Raw genomic sequence first — 13856 nt, forward strand, 5'->3', positions numbered from 1 at the left:
GGTGCTGTTGAGCTGAGAAGGAACAGCTGGTAGGTGACATTAATGAACTTTTTAATGCTTTTTCTCTTTTTCCTTCCTAGGTTGGTACAGAGGTTATACACTACGAAAAAAATCCAAGAAGGTAAGTGTCGCCAGAGCAGAGTGCTCATTTTTCTCTTGGACAGAGATGTATTATGGCGTTGCATGTGTTGTTATAGCGGAGATCTCCGGCATGTCTTATGGTGCTGTAGGGGAGCGATCCAGCGTGTGTCCCCTGATCTCTAATAACTGCTGGTGTGTAGTCTCAGCCTCTGGTAAATGTGAATTTTTCATCTTAACCAAAACTTATTTTAGCAAGGCCTACAAGCTGAGTTGCGTATCTATATTTTTCAATTTAAGGGTTTATGTACGTACAGTCACTGTAGATGGCTTTATGTGCATCAGCTTGTTTTCTGCAGTAACTGGTGTACCAGAGTCTTTGCCTCACTAAAAAGTTCAGAACTTTATGTTCTAGTTGATCTGTTTAGAAGCTGACACTTTGCTTCACTGTCTGTTAAATAATGTATTACTCGTAAAACGCAATTGCATCTTGGAAAGTGATACGGAGATCTACATTGTGATTTTCAGTCGTTCTCTGCAAGAGGGGGATTAATCTTCTGCAGTGTAATTTTGCCTAGTTGTTAGGCTTTCAGTGTGCATAAAGGGTTGCTGTTTATAGCAGCCTTTCTGAAATAAAAAGGAAACAGCACAAATACTGGTTGTAACATTGTGTTTTATTTTTTGAGCATTTTACTTTATAGTAGTAATTAACCGGAATTAAACGACTTCTGGTTTTGCTTCTTCTTTCGCTTAAACACTTAAAATGTAATGTTTGCCTACAGAGGTGCATTTTGAGTTGTGTCTGCACATCTAAAAGTACAAAGCTGAGCTGTGTGGTTCGTCCCACCCATTTCCTAACCAGGCCTGTTCTGTGTTTTTTCTCGTCTATTTTGATTTTTTCTTTTTTTGGAAATACACTAAATATTTCATGAACATGCCTTGTACAGCCTAAGAAGCAATTACACATTCTTCTTGGCTTAAGTTAATTCCACGTGTTGCTGCATTTGTCTGACTGCTGCTAAATGTAATGATATTTTTTTTTTACTGGGAGAAAAAGACACCCCCACCCCCTACCCCCCCAGTTTCTGTAGTTTTCTAGAGAATTTCCTTTTTTGCATTCCTAGATGGTAAGAAAACTGAGTTACTACCTCAGAGGGTTAGGTGGAGGAACTTACTTTCTCAGACTTGAATTTTTTTAATATGAGTTTACACTATTTTGAGAATATTATTGTGTTTCTGGGATCTCAAGATAAATTTAGAACATTTTTTTTTTTTCAGAAAAGGCAGTACTGATCTTTTTCTGTACTGGCTGTTGAAGAGGGTTTTGACTTGTAGCACCTACACTAGGTTGGCAGTAGAAGACACTACGTTATGTATAGTCTGTGTGCGATGGGTTGCAGCGCAGGATGCCTGTGTCCTGGGTGTGCACGTGCCCATTTATTTCACAGCAAGGCAGCCCTTTATGCTGCCCGTTCTCATGTAGTGTTTATTTGAACTGGAAACACTGGAGAAGACACTTTGGGAACAGAAGCAACATCTTCTAGCAGGGTTAGAAAGCTTTGTTAGATGTGAGGAAGAGCAAGCAGCGGACCTGGGTTACAGGCAAAAAGTCATTTTGGAGTAGGACCATGTAAAACCATCTGTCTTTGACACTTTCAAAAGGAAATCTGTCTTAATTTGCATCTGTGTATAATCATCCAGGGACCTGGAGAATTGGGGCAAACTGTACCTTGAACTGGGGGAGGAACCACCCCTTTGCAGGGCTGCTTATGACAGGGTGTCTCTGCTGTTTTCTTTAATATTTTGAAGATAGCAAATAAGTGGTTTTAAACCTAAGGTTACAATAACACCTTCTTGAAAGGACATGCAAGATTTAAATGTACATTAAAAAAAAAAAAACAAAACACCACAACACAACCATTCTGATGTTTAAGAGGATGTGAATGGCTCTGCAGACCCGGAAATGTGTCTTGACTCTTTTTTTTTTTTTTAGGTAATAGATACAATATGTTATGTGAAACTGGTTATTTAAAACATTTTTTCCTCTCCTTCCCTCTCAAAGGGCATATTTCCCGCCTCCTATATATATCTTAAGGAAGCAATAGTTGAAGGCAAAGGGTAAGTTTGGTTTGAAAATAATGAAAACCTATTTTCCTATTTGTATCACTATAATTTCTCTGTATTATCAGAAAACTTACAGTTGTTTCCAGTTAGTTAAGTGGCTGATGATGAAAATGTGTGTGGTTCTCTTAAAAAATATTTTAAATTGGTAACTCATCAAGTTCAAAGGTGCTGTCATCAGCAGTGCTTCTGGCTAGTACTGTCCTTAGCTGCATCATCGTATAGTTGAGCTAAAGCATAACCTTCTTTGTATTAATGTAAATGTTTCAGAAGAATTAATAATTTACCATTTTTCTCTATAACTTTTCTTGCTCTCTCGACTGATAATTACCTAGATTAACTTCCTCCCCTCCCTGCCCCCTGCTTCAGTTCTAATTTCAGCTTTCCCAACTTTTTTCTTCCAGCCCTTGAGTCTTATGGCTTCTGCCTGGTATATTAAAAGAGGCCTTTGATATAAGATACCTTTCTTCTATGCAGATGAAATTTAAGTAATTTCTTAATTCTGTCTTTAGTAAGTCTTGTGGACTGAACTCCTTGCTGAAAGCCATTATCCAGGCATTGTTTTCTACCTTACTGAGTTCTGTCAAATTGTTCATTTTGTGGTTCTGCTCTGAGTTCTGTCAAATTGTTCATTTTGTGGTTCTGCTCTGAGTTCTGTCAAATTGTTCATTTTGTGGTTCTGCTCCCTTTCCTGATATGTGTGACACTAAGTTGGGGCTGTTTTTTGTTATTTAACAGCTGTTCAAGTTCAGATATTTATATATCAAATCAGCTTTGCTGGACATGCATGTAAAAGTTCTTAATATTGATAGAAAAGTTTAGTTAAAAAACAGGAAAAAAACCCCAACGAAATGCCAGGGAAAAAAAGTGGAGTGGAATTAATAAATAATTAGCCACATATGAAATGGAGTGAAACAGGATTAAAATATTTTATTCCTTTGTGCCCGATTTATTTTTATACACTGTTAAATATGTAAATGATAAAACTACTAATCATGAGATTGCTGCATAATGACATCTTTCTTGCTGATTACAAAACTGCCTTTAAGTACCCTACTTCTGAAATATTAAAAGATCTAGCTGTTGTTTCTTACTTTCATGGCACGTAATTTTAAAACAAGTCATACAGAAACTTAATGGTAATGACTGGCATGCTTAATTTTTCTTTGCAAGATTTTGAAAAACAATTATGCATTGGTATCATGGCATTGTTGTGTGTATCTGGCTTTCATCTTGGTTGCTTCTTGTAAAGTCAGTATCTCAGTAACAAATGGTATGGTGAGGAATGTATTGATATCCTTATCATGTGAGTATAGAAATAAGGGGGGGGGGGGGGGGGAAGTGTGAGCTCAGTAGCGTAGTCTGAGCCCACCAAAGTACCCTTTGTCGTGTGCCTGTACTGTCGTACACTGCTTCTCCTGTATCTGATAATATATTCTTCTAACTTCGAAATTTATAGTAAGTGATGTTATTTTTCAACCCTGTCATTATTGAATTGTCTTTGGAAAAGAACAGTTCCTTAGGAATGATGCTGCCATCCTACCCAAAAACTACTACGTAATCCAAACTATTTTTTTCTCTTCCTCTGAAGACAACACGAAACAGTTATACCCAATGAGCTCCCCTTGATTCAGGAGGTTACCACGACGCTGCGGGAGTGGTCTATAATATGGCGGCAATTATATGTTGTAAGTATCAATTTAGGAAAAGATTTACAATAGCATATCGTTTATGAAAAGAGTGATGCTGTGAAAGGTAGAGTGAGAAGTATGAAGGATCTGTTAATGAAATTCCACTTCTGTTGCTGTTTCTAAAGGCTCCTTTCAGTGTGGAAAAGCTATTCAGCATCTTCTGTGTTAAGGCACAAATCTCAGGAGTGTTTGTTTTGAGTGTTTTCTCAAATACTGTATATTTCTTGCACAGAATCAGCTTTTTAGAGTGTTACCTTGATCTAGCAATAATTTATTGACCAATTATGAGCCATTTTTCATGGGGTACTATTATACAGAATACGTTGGATTTTTAAGATGTTTGGAAACATCTAATATATGATTGTATTAAAGAAATGAAGAAAATGGTTTTAAGGGCAGTTCTTAAGGCTGTTGGTCTACAGTATAAAAAAATTGAATATTTCATGTTGAATTTGTGGGTGTAATCTTAAACCTTTGAAAAATCATCAGTGTAGGCTTTTGACCTCTCAGTATTCTTGTGCTTGAAGTTGATTGAATCTTGTGCTTGAATTTATCCTGACCTGAAGTTACACACCTGATTATTTTCATATACTTAAGTTCCAAACACATAGGACTGTATTCTTAGAAATTTAAAGTAATGAGCATTTTCATTGATAGATGGGATAACAGAAATAGCCATGAAACCACACAGATGCCAAGTGCTCGGAAATAAGTTCTAAAGAGTGTTCAAACATGCACTTAAAAAGTGCAGTTTGGATGTAAAGCAACAACGTGCTGTAGGATGTAAGGTACCCCAGCTCAGGCTTCTCATGCTCTCGTTGGGTAAGATCACTGTAACGAGAAAATGGGAACAGGAAAGTCCTATATTTAAAGTAGGGTTTAATGCACTTTCTTATAAGTATGTTTGAAATCTTCTATCAAAGGAGTGAAGCTGTGTAGGGAGGACACTAACTGGAAATGAAGATGTTTGTGTTGACTAATGTGGTTTTTAATCACACCCGTGAACGTAAAGATTAAAAACATGGTATGCTGGAAGTGATGTAGTGTTGCAGTAGATGAGATGAAGGATAATACCTTACATGAAGAGGAGCAGATGATTATATATTGGAGAGAGCTTTAATGTGATGTCATACTAGAGAGGTTGAGTGTTGAGGAGCAAGGAGGAAGTAGGCAGAAGCAAACTAGGAGGAGCAGAGTCTAGAGAGGGCACTGAGAACAGCTTTGCCCTTGGTTCCACTGCAGTGTGCTGCTGAGGACAAGGAGGATTACATTTTGACCCTGATGTCTTTTTTGGGGGGATTATCCTGAGTGTGAAATCTGATACTGCTTAATATCAGAGAAACACCACCTGCAGAATTGGCCAAGACTTGGTTGTGGTGCATGTAAAATAAGGAGGAATAGCAAGAGACATTGTTGCACTTGTTGTAGGAGTAACTTTTAGGGAATTACAAAATTCTCCTGGCGTGAGAATCACTTGTTCGAACCGTTAATGTTTAAGATCACATTTATTATGCATTTACTTCCATGAAGACATGGTAACAGCTGAACAATACTGCAATGCTTTGTTTGACTTCAAGAGCAGGCGAGGTGTGATGCTACCAGTGGCCTCTCTTCCATAGCAGAAAGGGTTCCAGTCCCTGTTACAACTTTACTCTGAGAAAGTAGATCAGTTAATGAGTTTATTTATAGTTTGTATCTCAAGGATATCTGTTAGATTAATTGCATGTGGTCAACTGCCAAAAAGAGCTTTGGTGCACTGGGATTGCCTTTTGAAGGAAGATTTGGTTTACTGGAGGTAGCTGGTTTCTAACTGGTCAATCTGCAGACTAGAGAGATAGTCTGTGTTGTCCACATCTTGCATATTAGAAGTCATTAAATGGCCACATTTTTGCCTGTATTCAGTTCGTAATTTGTGTTTGAATATTGACTAGCTGTTCAGTTTCGATTTGTAGATAGCAGAGGGTGTGGCATGTTCTTTATCTCACTAGTTTATTTATGATTGCCTGCAGCATTGAAAATCATGAACCTCTTTCCCGTTTGGATTTGTCTGTATTTATCTTCCAGCCGTATGTGCCTGTTGTGTCTTTCTCTGCTACATTAAAGAGCTTTTAATAATGGCTATTTTCTCTCTGTGAAGGTGCTCACACTATAATCAAGTCAGCTTTTAGATAATCTGAACAGACTGAAGTCTTTAAGTTTCACAGTTAGATATTTTTTCCCTGAGTCTTTGAGTCATTATATTCCTTTCCTGCACCTTCTGCAGCTTTTTGCTGTCTTCTATATATAGTGGAGAATTTTATTTTCATTATTTAATTATTCCAGTTGTTCTCAGTCAAATGAGGCCTAGGTGTAGTCTGAATGAAAGATAGCTACGTGTAGCCTGAATAATTCATTGATGTAGGGTGTTTAGAAATATGTATTCTTTTTAAGAGTGTATTGAACTAATGGCTTAGATGTTGAGGGTTATGAAGACAGTAGGAGAGACCGCTTCTGGGTAAGATCAAAGCATTCAGGGCCTCTGCGTTGTCTTTGTCTTGACATTATCTTTCACAATAAAAATAGAAAGGCTGTTGTTCTGCAACTTCAGTTTTGCATAGTTTTGTTTGTTTGTGCTAAAATTGATGTGTATATGCACTGTCCACGGTTTAAACCAACGTGTCAAATTCTGTTTTGTGGTTAAAAATTTGATCTTTTGTCTCAATGCATGTGTGTATGGGCATGCATATAGAAAACACTTTGGAAAAGAGGTTTCTTCCATTGTAAGTCTGGAACTTTATCTCCCCATGTCCTAGTTTAGCTGAATGTTGCCAAGGAAAGTTTGTGTATGCTGCTGGCACTATTTAATATCCATAGATATAGCCTTTATAAACAATTAAGGCATTTAACTTCCCATATAAGGCTTAGTGCTTTCCTGGCTTTTCACTTTTCTTCAGACGTTACCTGTGACTCCTAAGATACTGATGCGCTCGGCTTTGCACACCAAGGAATTTTAAAGTGTTATTCTGAAGGTTTAACTAGGGGGAAAAAGGATTCTGTAATGTGTTGCAGATGGAGTATTGCAGAACTTGAGCCTCTTGCGGTTAAAATGCACCATTTTTAGTCCTGCTCTACTCGATATAGAGGGTCATTGAATAAAGTTACTCTGTGAACCAAGGAAAGGATATCTTTCCCTTGAATGCCTGTTCTGAATACAGCTTGATCCTGGTTTTAAGGTAACATAAACAGAAGCATTTATACTTACTTAGATACTTTAAAGAAGACTGTAAGGTTCTTTGTATTCAGTGTTCTATGCTATAGAAAGTTAGGCTCCTAATTTAGAGCTATTTATAGACTCTTACCCTTTTGAATTCATATTTTATAATTGCAATTTATTATATGTATTTAAAAGATGCACAGTAGACTTCAAAACTAACTTCTACCCATCTTTTTCCTCCAAACAGCAAGATAACAGAGAAATGTTTTGCAGTGTACGGCACATGATATATGATCTTATTGAGTGGAGATCTCAAATACTCTCTGGGACCCTACCCCAAGATGAGCTCAAAGAACTGAAAAAGAAAGTGACTGCCAAAATTGATTATGGCAACAGGTTTGTGAACAATATTTTCTAAGTGTTTATGCTTAAAACCAAATCAGCTTGTGCAATACATGTTAGCTGTCAATGGCTTCTTGAAGGATTCTTTTATTTCTGTATTTATGGAGATGTAATAGGAGTATGTTAACAGTCCTGTTATAGCAGGATAAAGAACGAAGTTGATATAACATCTTTAAAATATAGTACAAATTATAATATGTAAAGTGGAATCCATATGTAACTCACTTGATGATATTATCAATTTAATATTGGTATGAAGTTGTAATTTTTAAGGTCAATTGAAAAGTGCAAGTATTGCCTCCGTTCAAAATATAATTTAAACTCTACTTGCTTCTGCAGCATAAACAGTTGTTGCCTTCTCAACACCACCAGCTGCGTGTGCCCTGAAGTCACTTAGCTGTAATGTGATGTTGAAGGATTTGGCTCAGAAGCATCATTTAGCTCATTGTTCCTCTACTTCTATAGTATCCAGCTTGTACCAGAAAATTGACAGATTTAATAAAGTACCTATTTAACAGAAGAGGAGGGAAATTGTGAAGGCAATATTTAAAAAAAAAAAAAGACAGCAATATAGGTTGCATATGTTAGATATGTTAGTGATTCAGACATATTAGCTCTCCAAACAGTGGTCTGGATCTAAGGAAAATTTTTAAAAATACAGGTTTAGGTTAAAAGTTGTCTTTACAGTTATGACTTGCCATTTTAATTGAAAATCTTCAGTCAGGAAATTATTTGAAGCACTGTTTTGAATATTAAGAGACAGTGTTGTAGTACTGTGCACCTGGGGACTGAAAAAGTTTTCAGCAAACCAGTCTTTAAATCCCTTGTGATGTAAATAACTCATCAGATTTCAGCTATTTGTGTTATATTCCTTAAGAACTGCCAAATTTGCAGTATTTCTGTTCATGCACTTTATCAGCAAAAGCTGTGATTTAAAAAAAAAATATCATCAGTAACTGCATTCAGTTAGTAATTAGCATTTATAATCCAAGATATGGACTGTTGTACCTCAGTAGACAATTAACCAGATGTTGTTGATATTATTTGTTTGGCTACTGTATTTTACCATCTGGCTAAGGAGTTGGTTAAAGTTACTCTGAATAACCTCCAGATGCTCAGTGTTCAAATACAATGGAACATCTTGTGCTGTGCTTTATATTCATAATGTTCTGATGGACTAATTAAGTGATCAGACCATTCTCTGTGGAGTACAGGAGGGAAGTGAATTTGAACTTCTGAGTAAATACTCACAACTGAAAGATACCATATGTTTCTAATGTAGTCATACATTCACTTTTGTCTAAAATAAGCACAAATGATGATTTCAATATCCAGACAGAATGAATTCATTATGCATTTTATAAATGTTTTCTGATCTAATCATATCCTAACTTTTCCTGTTTTGTGAAATACTGATTTGTAAATAAGGTTTTTTCTATAAATAAAGACAGCAATTTTACTGCATGTTGTCAAAATAACAGAGGAAGTAAAAATGGTCTCATGAATTTGTATTTTTAATGTTTTCCTGAAATTGGGTCAGGTAATTTTGTTGTGAAAACATGTTTTTTGTTCAGCTGCAAAAATCTGTAACTGGGACACTTAGGAAAAAAATTCATTTTTTTTTTTCCCAAGCATCATTTGCAAGTTAAAGGATAAATCAAAGAAATTAAATCAAAGGAGTGCTTGCTTCTATTTATTTGACAGTCTGTGCAAACGTTCTTGTCCTGTTGGTGTGTAGTAGGCTGGGGGATTAGTCTTTCTCTGAATTTCTGAGGTACCTTTTCTTCTGGTCCAGGCGGGCGTCTCCTACGGAAGGACTCTGCTTCTGTTCCTCCGGGGCTGGCAGTTGCGATACGAGCGATCAGTGGGTTTATCTCCTGCTGTGGCTGCTGTCCAGGAAACAGTAGTAGGGAGGAGCAAGATGATTTTGTCTGCTTTTCTGATTGCTTTCAATGATGAAACATTTTCTCACTAGAAAATTCATCTGGGAGCTTGGTGTTCCAGGGATGCTTAAGAGAGTTTTGTGGTGACTGGATCCAGTTACAGAGCAGAGTTTAGGAGGTATTGCTTAATAAGCTTCCACCTGCACTCTGCAGCTTGTATGAGTGATGTTCATCCACCTTTGAATTAATGCAGTGCAATTAATTGGAGGGGTCTGTGTATTGAGCCAGCTCAAGGCTTGCTTTGACACCTCCAGGTTTCCCCTCTTGTCAGGGAGAGGTGTGAGGAGTGATCCTCTAAGTACACGAAACATGTCGTCTTCTGCCACGGCTCATGTTCATCTTTTCAGGTGATTGCAGGCCGTGTCCAAAGGGAACTTACTCTCAGATAAACCACAAATCTCTGTGTGGCTCATTAGATGCTGCAAGTTTGATTTAAGCTCATTGATCAAACCTATTTCAAAACCAAAGTTGCAGCAGCTCCATCATGAGAGGTGACTACAGAGTTAGAAGAAGAAAATAGGGCCCATATATACTGGAACGGAGGTGAGGAGGTCAGTCTTAGGGAAGATAGGTAGAGAAATGCAGATCAACCTAGACCTGACTTTTTTGTTTTAATCCTTGGTTCTGCTGCCAGCACTGTACTAACATGGAGAAATGCGAAAGGTCTTTCCGAAGACTGGATTTGATTATGGCAGAAGCCTTCCTCTCTGTGGAAGGTAATCATGGACGTTAACACCCTGCTGACAGAAATCTGGCTTCTGCTTTAAATAAAGGGAAACAACGTACGCTGCCTTGCATCTTGCCGGTTTTTGCTAAAATATGAATATGCTTGCTTTGGAGGAGAACGTGGAGTGAGACGAAATGAACTGACCAATTTGCATGTGGTGTGACTGTAGTAGTTGTTTGTTCAAACTGTCAGATGAATCAGAGGAGGAGACAAAGTCTCTTGCAAATTTAGTTGTTTAAGAAATTACTTCTCCAGCTGTTCTGCTATTTCATTTACATCGGTTCTTTCTGTGCCGTGGGAAAAAAGTAACTTCCAGCCAGGGATGGTTATCTCCAGGATTGGTGACATGTTAAAATGTTTTATTGTTTATCAAATAATTTTTTTTTCTATCATATGGCAGGTGTGCATGACTTTAATGTTAAATACTTGGCAGGTGTTTTTTAAGCATTTATTTGAGCACTGTTCATTCACAAGCCTATTTTTTGGTTTGTTTAGAATTCTTGATTTAGATCTGGTTGTTAGAGATGAAGATGGCAATATTTTGGACCCAGAGCAGACCAGCACGATTAGCCTTTTCAGAGCACATGAAATAGCTTCCAAGCAAGTTGAAGAGAGGCTGCAGGAGGAAAAAGTAAGATAGACTATGCACTGCAGTTTTTCCCTTTGAAACATAAGACTAAACTAACTAGGTGACTGTTATTTTTAGCGTTGGTAATGAAGAATTTGATATGTTTATGAAGACTCATCAGGCTTAAATATTTTTAAGAACTTGTATGTCTTGGGCTGTTTAATTGTCTTTCATACTTTAAAGGGCTTAGTAGAATTTATGGTTAAGACCTATATCAATGAGTTGACTACATTTGTAGGTTAATACCAGAGACACATATGTGGCAGGTCTGTATGTTAGGTTTGTCGTGAGAGCTTATTTTTGAGAATCAAGTAGAATAAGGTCCTCATTATGTTTGTATGATTTCTGTATGCCAATCCTAAAAACTTGTTTGTTGAAATACAAGGCACAAATTTAAAGACATTCCCAGACTTGAAGAAGCAGCTTGTTTGCAATTCAAATCCTTATTTTTAAAAGGAAGAACACTTCTGGTGTAAGGAGCCCTGCCCGTGTCAGCAGCAGTTAGTGGAGCATGGTATTCCTGAGGAGCTGCTCATGAGTGTGTTAATGCAACTTAATGAGTTGCTGCATCCTGTTGAGTTGTAATGGGCCATACACACCCTTGCAGCCCTTATTGAACTTGGTGTAAAAATACACCAGTTTAAACGGGATTTGAACTGTTGCATTTTTTGCATCCAGAGTTGTTTCTTTGTCCCTGCCTCAGCCAGTTTCCTTTTTGTCCCATGTGCATTCCTTCCTTCTGCCTAGATAAAGTAGTTTGTGGAAAGTTTATGGGAACTAAAGTCCGAGGGGTGGGTAACCTGTAGAAATGGCACTGTTTTCTCTCCTGTTTTCTGGGCAACCTGTCAGAAAAACATCAGACAAAGCAAAGAACAAACTTCTGTTTCTTTTGGTCAGGTATATTTGAGGCTCTGTCTTTTCCTTCATTTGTTTAGCCCTCTTTTTAATAAGTGAAGACACCTCCTTTTTTTTTTTTTTTCTTTTCTTTATGGTGTGGCACTTCAAGACAGATCCAGAAAAGGCAATCTGACATAAATCTTAATATAAACAAAGATCACAGGAGTGATCAACAGAGAGCCCCTCTTCTGTCTGAAAGGTTTTAGGAAAGTTTTATAGCGGTTGGATGTTGTTAGGCTAAGTTAAACTGAAGTTTCTTCTGTTCTTGAATTACAGTCTCAGAAACAGAATATTGATATCAACAGACAAGCCAAGTTTGCTGCCACTCCTTCATTTGCTTTATTTGTGAATTTAAAAAATGTAGTCTGTAAAATAGGAGAAGATGCTGAAGTCCTGATGTCTCTGTATGATCCACTGGAATCAAAATTTATCAGGTTAGTGTACTCCTGAGTGTACTCCCTAATCTGTGCTTACTCAGTTATAGTAGTGGGGTGGGAGGGCTTATGAAGGTCAGATTTCTGTGAAAGTGTAGGACAGGGTGATCTGGGAAGGAACAGTGCAGCAGCACTTCGTCAGGGTGTTCAGCACAGCATCAGGCAAGCCTCTTCACCTCGGGTAGGTTCTGGGATCACGCTGTTGCTCGTCACAGTGTGCCTGTGGTTCCCCAAGTGCAGAGCTTAAATGAGACGTGACTGCACCTGCAAGGCTGTGTAGCCATGCTTAGCAGCAGCCTTGGCACTAATCTGAGAGTTCAATTTCTACATGCTCTGCCTCCTTAAAGAAATTCTTACGCTTTGTTGCTGAGGAGTTGCTTTCTTTTTATAGATGATATACACAAAGGGAAATGCCAGCTCTCCACTAAGTAAATATTAATTTGTTTGGGATAAGTAGATTGGGTTAAAGTAGTCTTCTGTAAATTCTGAGGTTGATTTTATATCCTTATGCTAAAGGAAGCCATTTAAACAAAAAGTCCTCAAAATATTGTTCTTTCAGTGAGAACTACTTGGTGCGATGGTCAAGCTGTGGACTCCCCAAAGATATAGACAGATTGCATAACCTTCGAGCAGTATTCACTGTAAGTGTGTGCGCTCGGTTCCGCTGGCAAATTTTAAAGCACTTTTTCCATAGCTTGTGAATAATGAGGAATGTAATCATCTGTATGTAAACAGCATGGAGTTACCTCTGCAGGTAATGATCTTGGGGAAGGCTCACATGAGACATCTCTCATAAGTGACTGCTAAATATTCTCAACACCTGGCTAAAATCAAAGCTGCGCTTTAATGTTTTAGCTTACTAGAAATGATTTGGCCTCCTGAGCAATTAACTTACACAGAAGTCAAGATAAGACAGTTAAGTACTGTTACAAAAACTCCTTTACTCTGAGAACACTTTGCCTTGGTGCTGGAGGCTAGCATGGCGAAGGCAAACTCTGAGCAGCAAACCTTCTGCCTATTCAAATGGAACTTGAAATTCAATTATTATAAAGTAATCTGAAGAAACTACTATTTCTAGGACCTGGGCAGCAAAGACCTGAAAAGAGAGAAAATCAGTTTTGTCTGTCAGATTGTGCGAGTGGGCAGAATGGAGCTGAGGGACAACAACACAAGAAAACTAACCTCTGGGCTGCGGCGACCTTTTGGAGTAGCAGGTAACTCTCTGCACTATATTTGCCTATATCACGTTGTATTCTTGTGTAGGATGTGTGAAACTCCCGTGGGGGTGTATAAACTCAAAATTGTTCCAAATTTAATCAGACTGCTGTATTGTAGAATTTACTGTCGCTTCCAGGACTTGTGTTGGCTGGAGATGCCAAAGGTTATTTGCAACGTGATGTTGTTCTATAGGAAAATTCTGAACTTGCACAGTTGATAACTTCATCCGTCTTCCGAGTCCCCCAGGGTATTCCCTTAGCACCTCTCTTCCCGTGTTGATCACTTAATTCAGTACACTTTATTTTTGTTTTCAGTAATGGATGTTACTGACATAATTAACGGAAAAGTTGATGATGAGGACAAACAACACTTCATACCATTTCAACCGTAAGTGGGGAATAGTTTAAAGAACAAGCAGAAGTGAAAGAATTAAGATTTTTAACTTTCATTTTAAAAAAAACCCTGTATCTTAAACTTTTGATTGGAAGAAGTGTTCTGTAGATACTCTGAAGTTAATTTATTTC

At 37.7% G+C, this 13856-nt stretch overlaps 1 protein-coding gene across 4 annotated transcripts in view; it reads left to right on the plus strand.

Annotated features, from left to right (window-relative positions):
- The window catches only part of DOCK1 (dedicator of cytokinesis 1), a 312454-nt gene that overhangs the window by 28677 nt on the left and 269921 nt on the right, over positions 1 to 13856 (plus strand). For all 4 annotated transcript variants that reach the window (XM_074875532.1, XM_074875533.1, XM_074875534.1 and 1 more), the window contains 9 exons: positions 81 to 121; positions 2141 to 2196; positions 3791 to 3887; positions 7331 to 7479; positions 10651 to 10786; positions 11957 to 12114; positions 12674 to 12755; positions 13193 to 13328; positions 13647 to 13719. In XM_074875532.1, coding sequence (XP_074731633.1) covers positions 81 to 121; positions 2141 to 2196; positions 3791 to 3887; positions 7331 to 7479; positions 10651 to 10786; positions 11957 to 12114; positions 12674 to 12755; positions 13193 to 13328; positions 13647 to 13719 — 928 coding nt within the window. The remainder of the gene's footprint in view (positions 1 to 80; positions 122 to 2140; positions 2197 to 3790; positions 3888 to 7330; positions 7480 to 10650; positions 10787 to 11956; positions 12115 to 12673; positions 12756 to 13192; positions 13329 to 13646; positions 13720 to 13856) is intronic.

The sequence above is a fragment of the Strix uralensis genome, chromosome 7 (assembly GCF_047716275.1).
Source record: "Strix uralensis isolate ZFMK-TIS-50842 chromosome 7, bStrUra1, whole genome shotgun sequence".
NCBI classification, from domain to species: Eukaryota; Metazoa; Chordata; class Aves; order Strigiformes; family Strigidae; genus Strix; species Strix uralensis.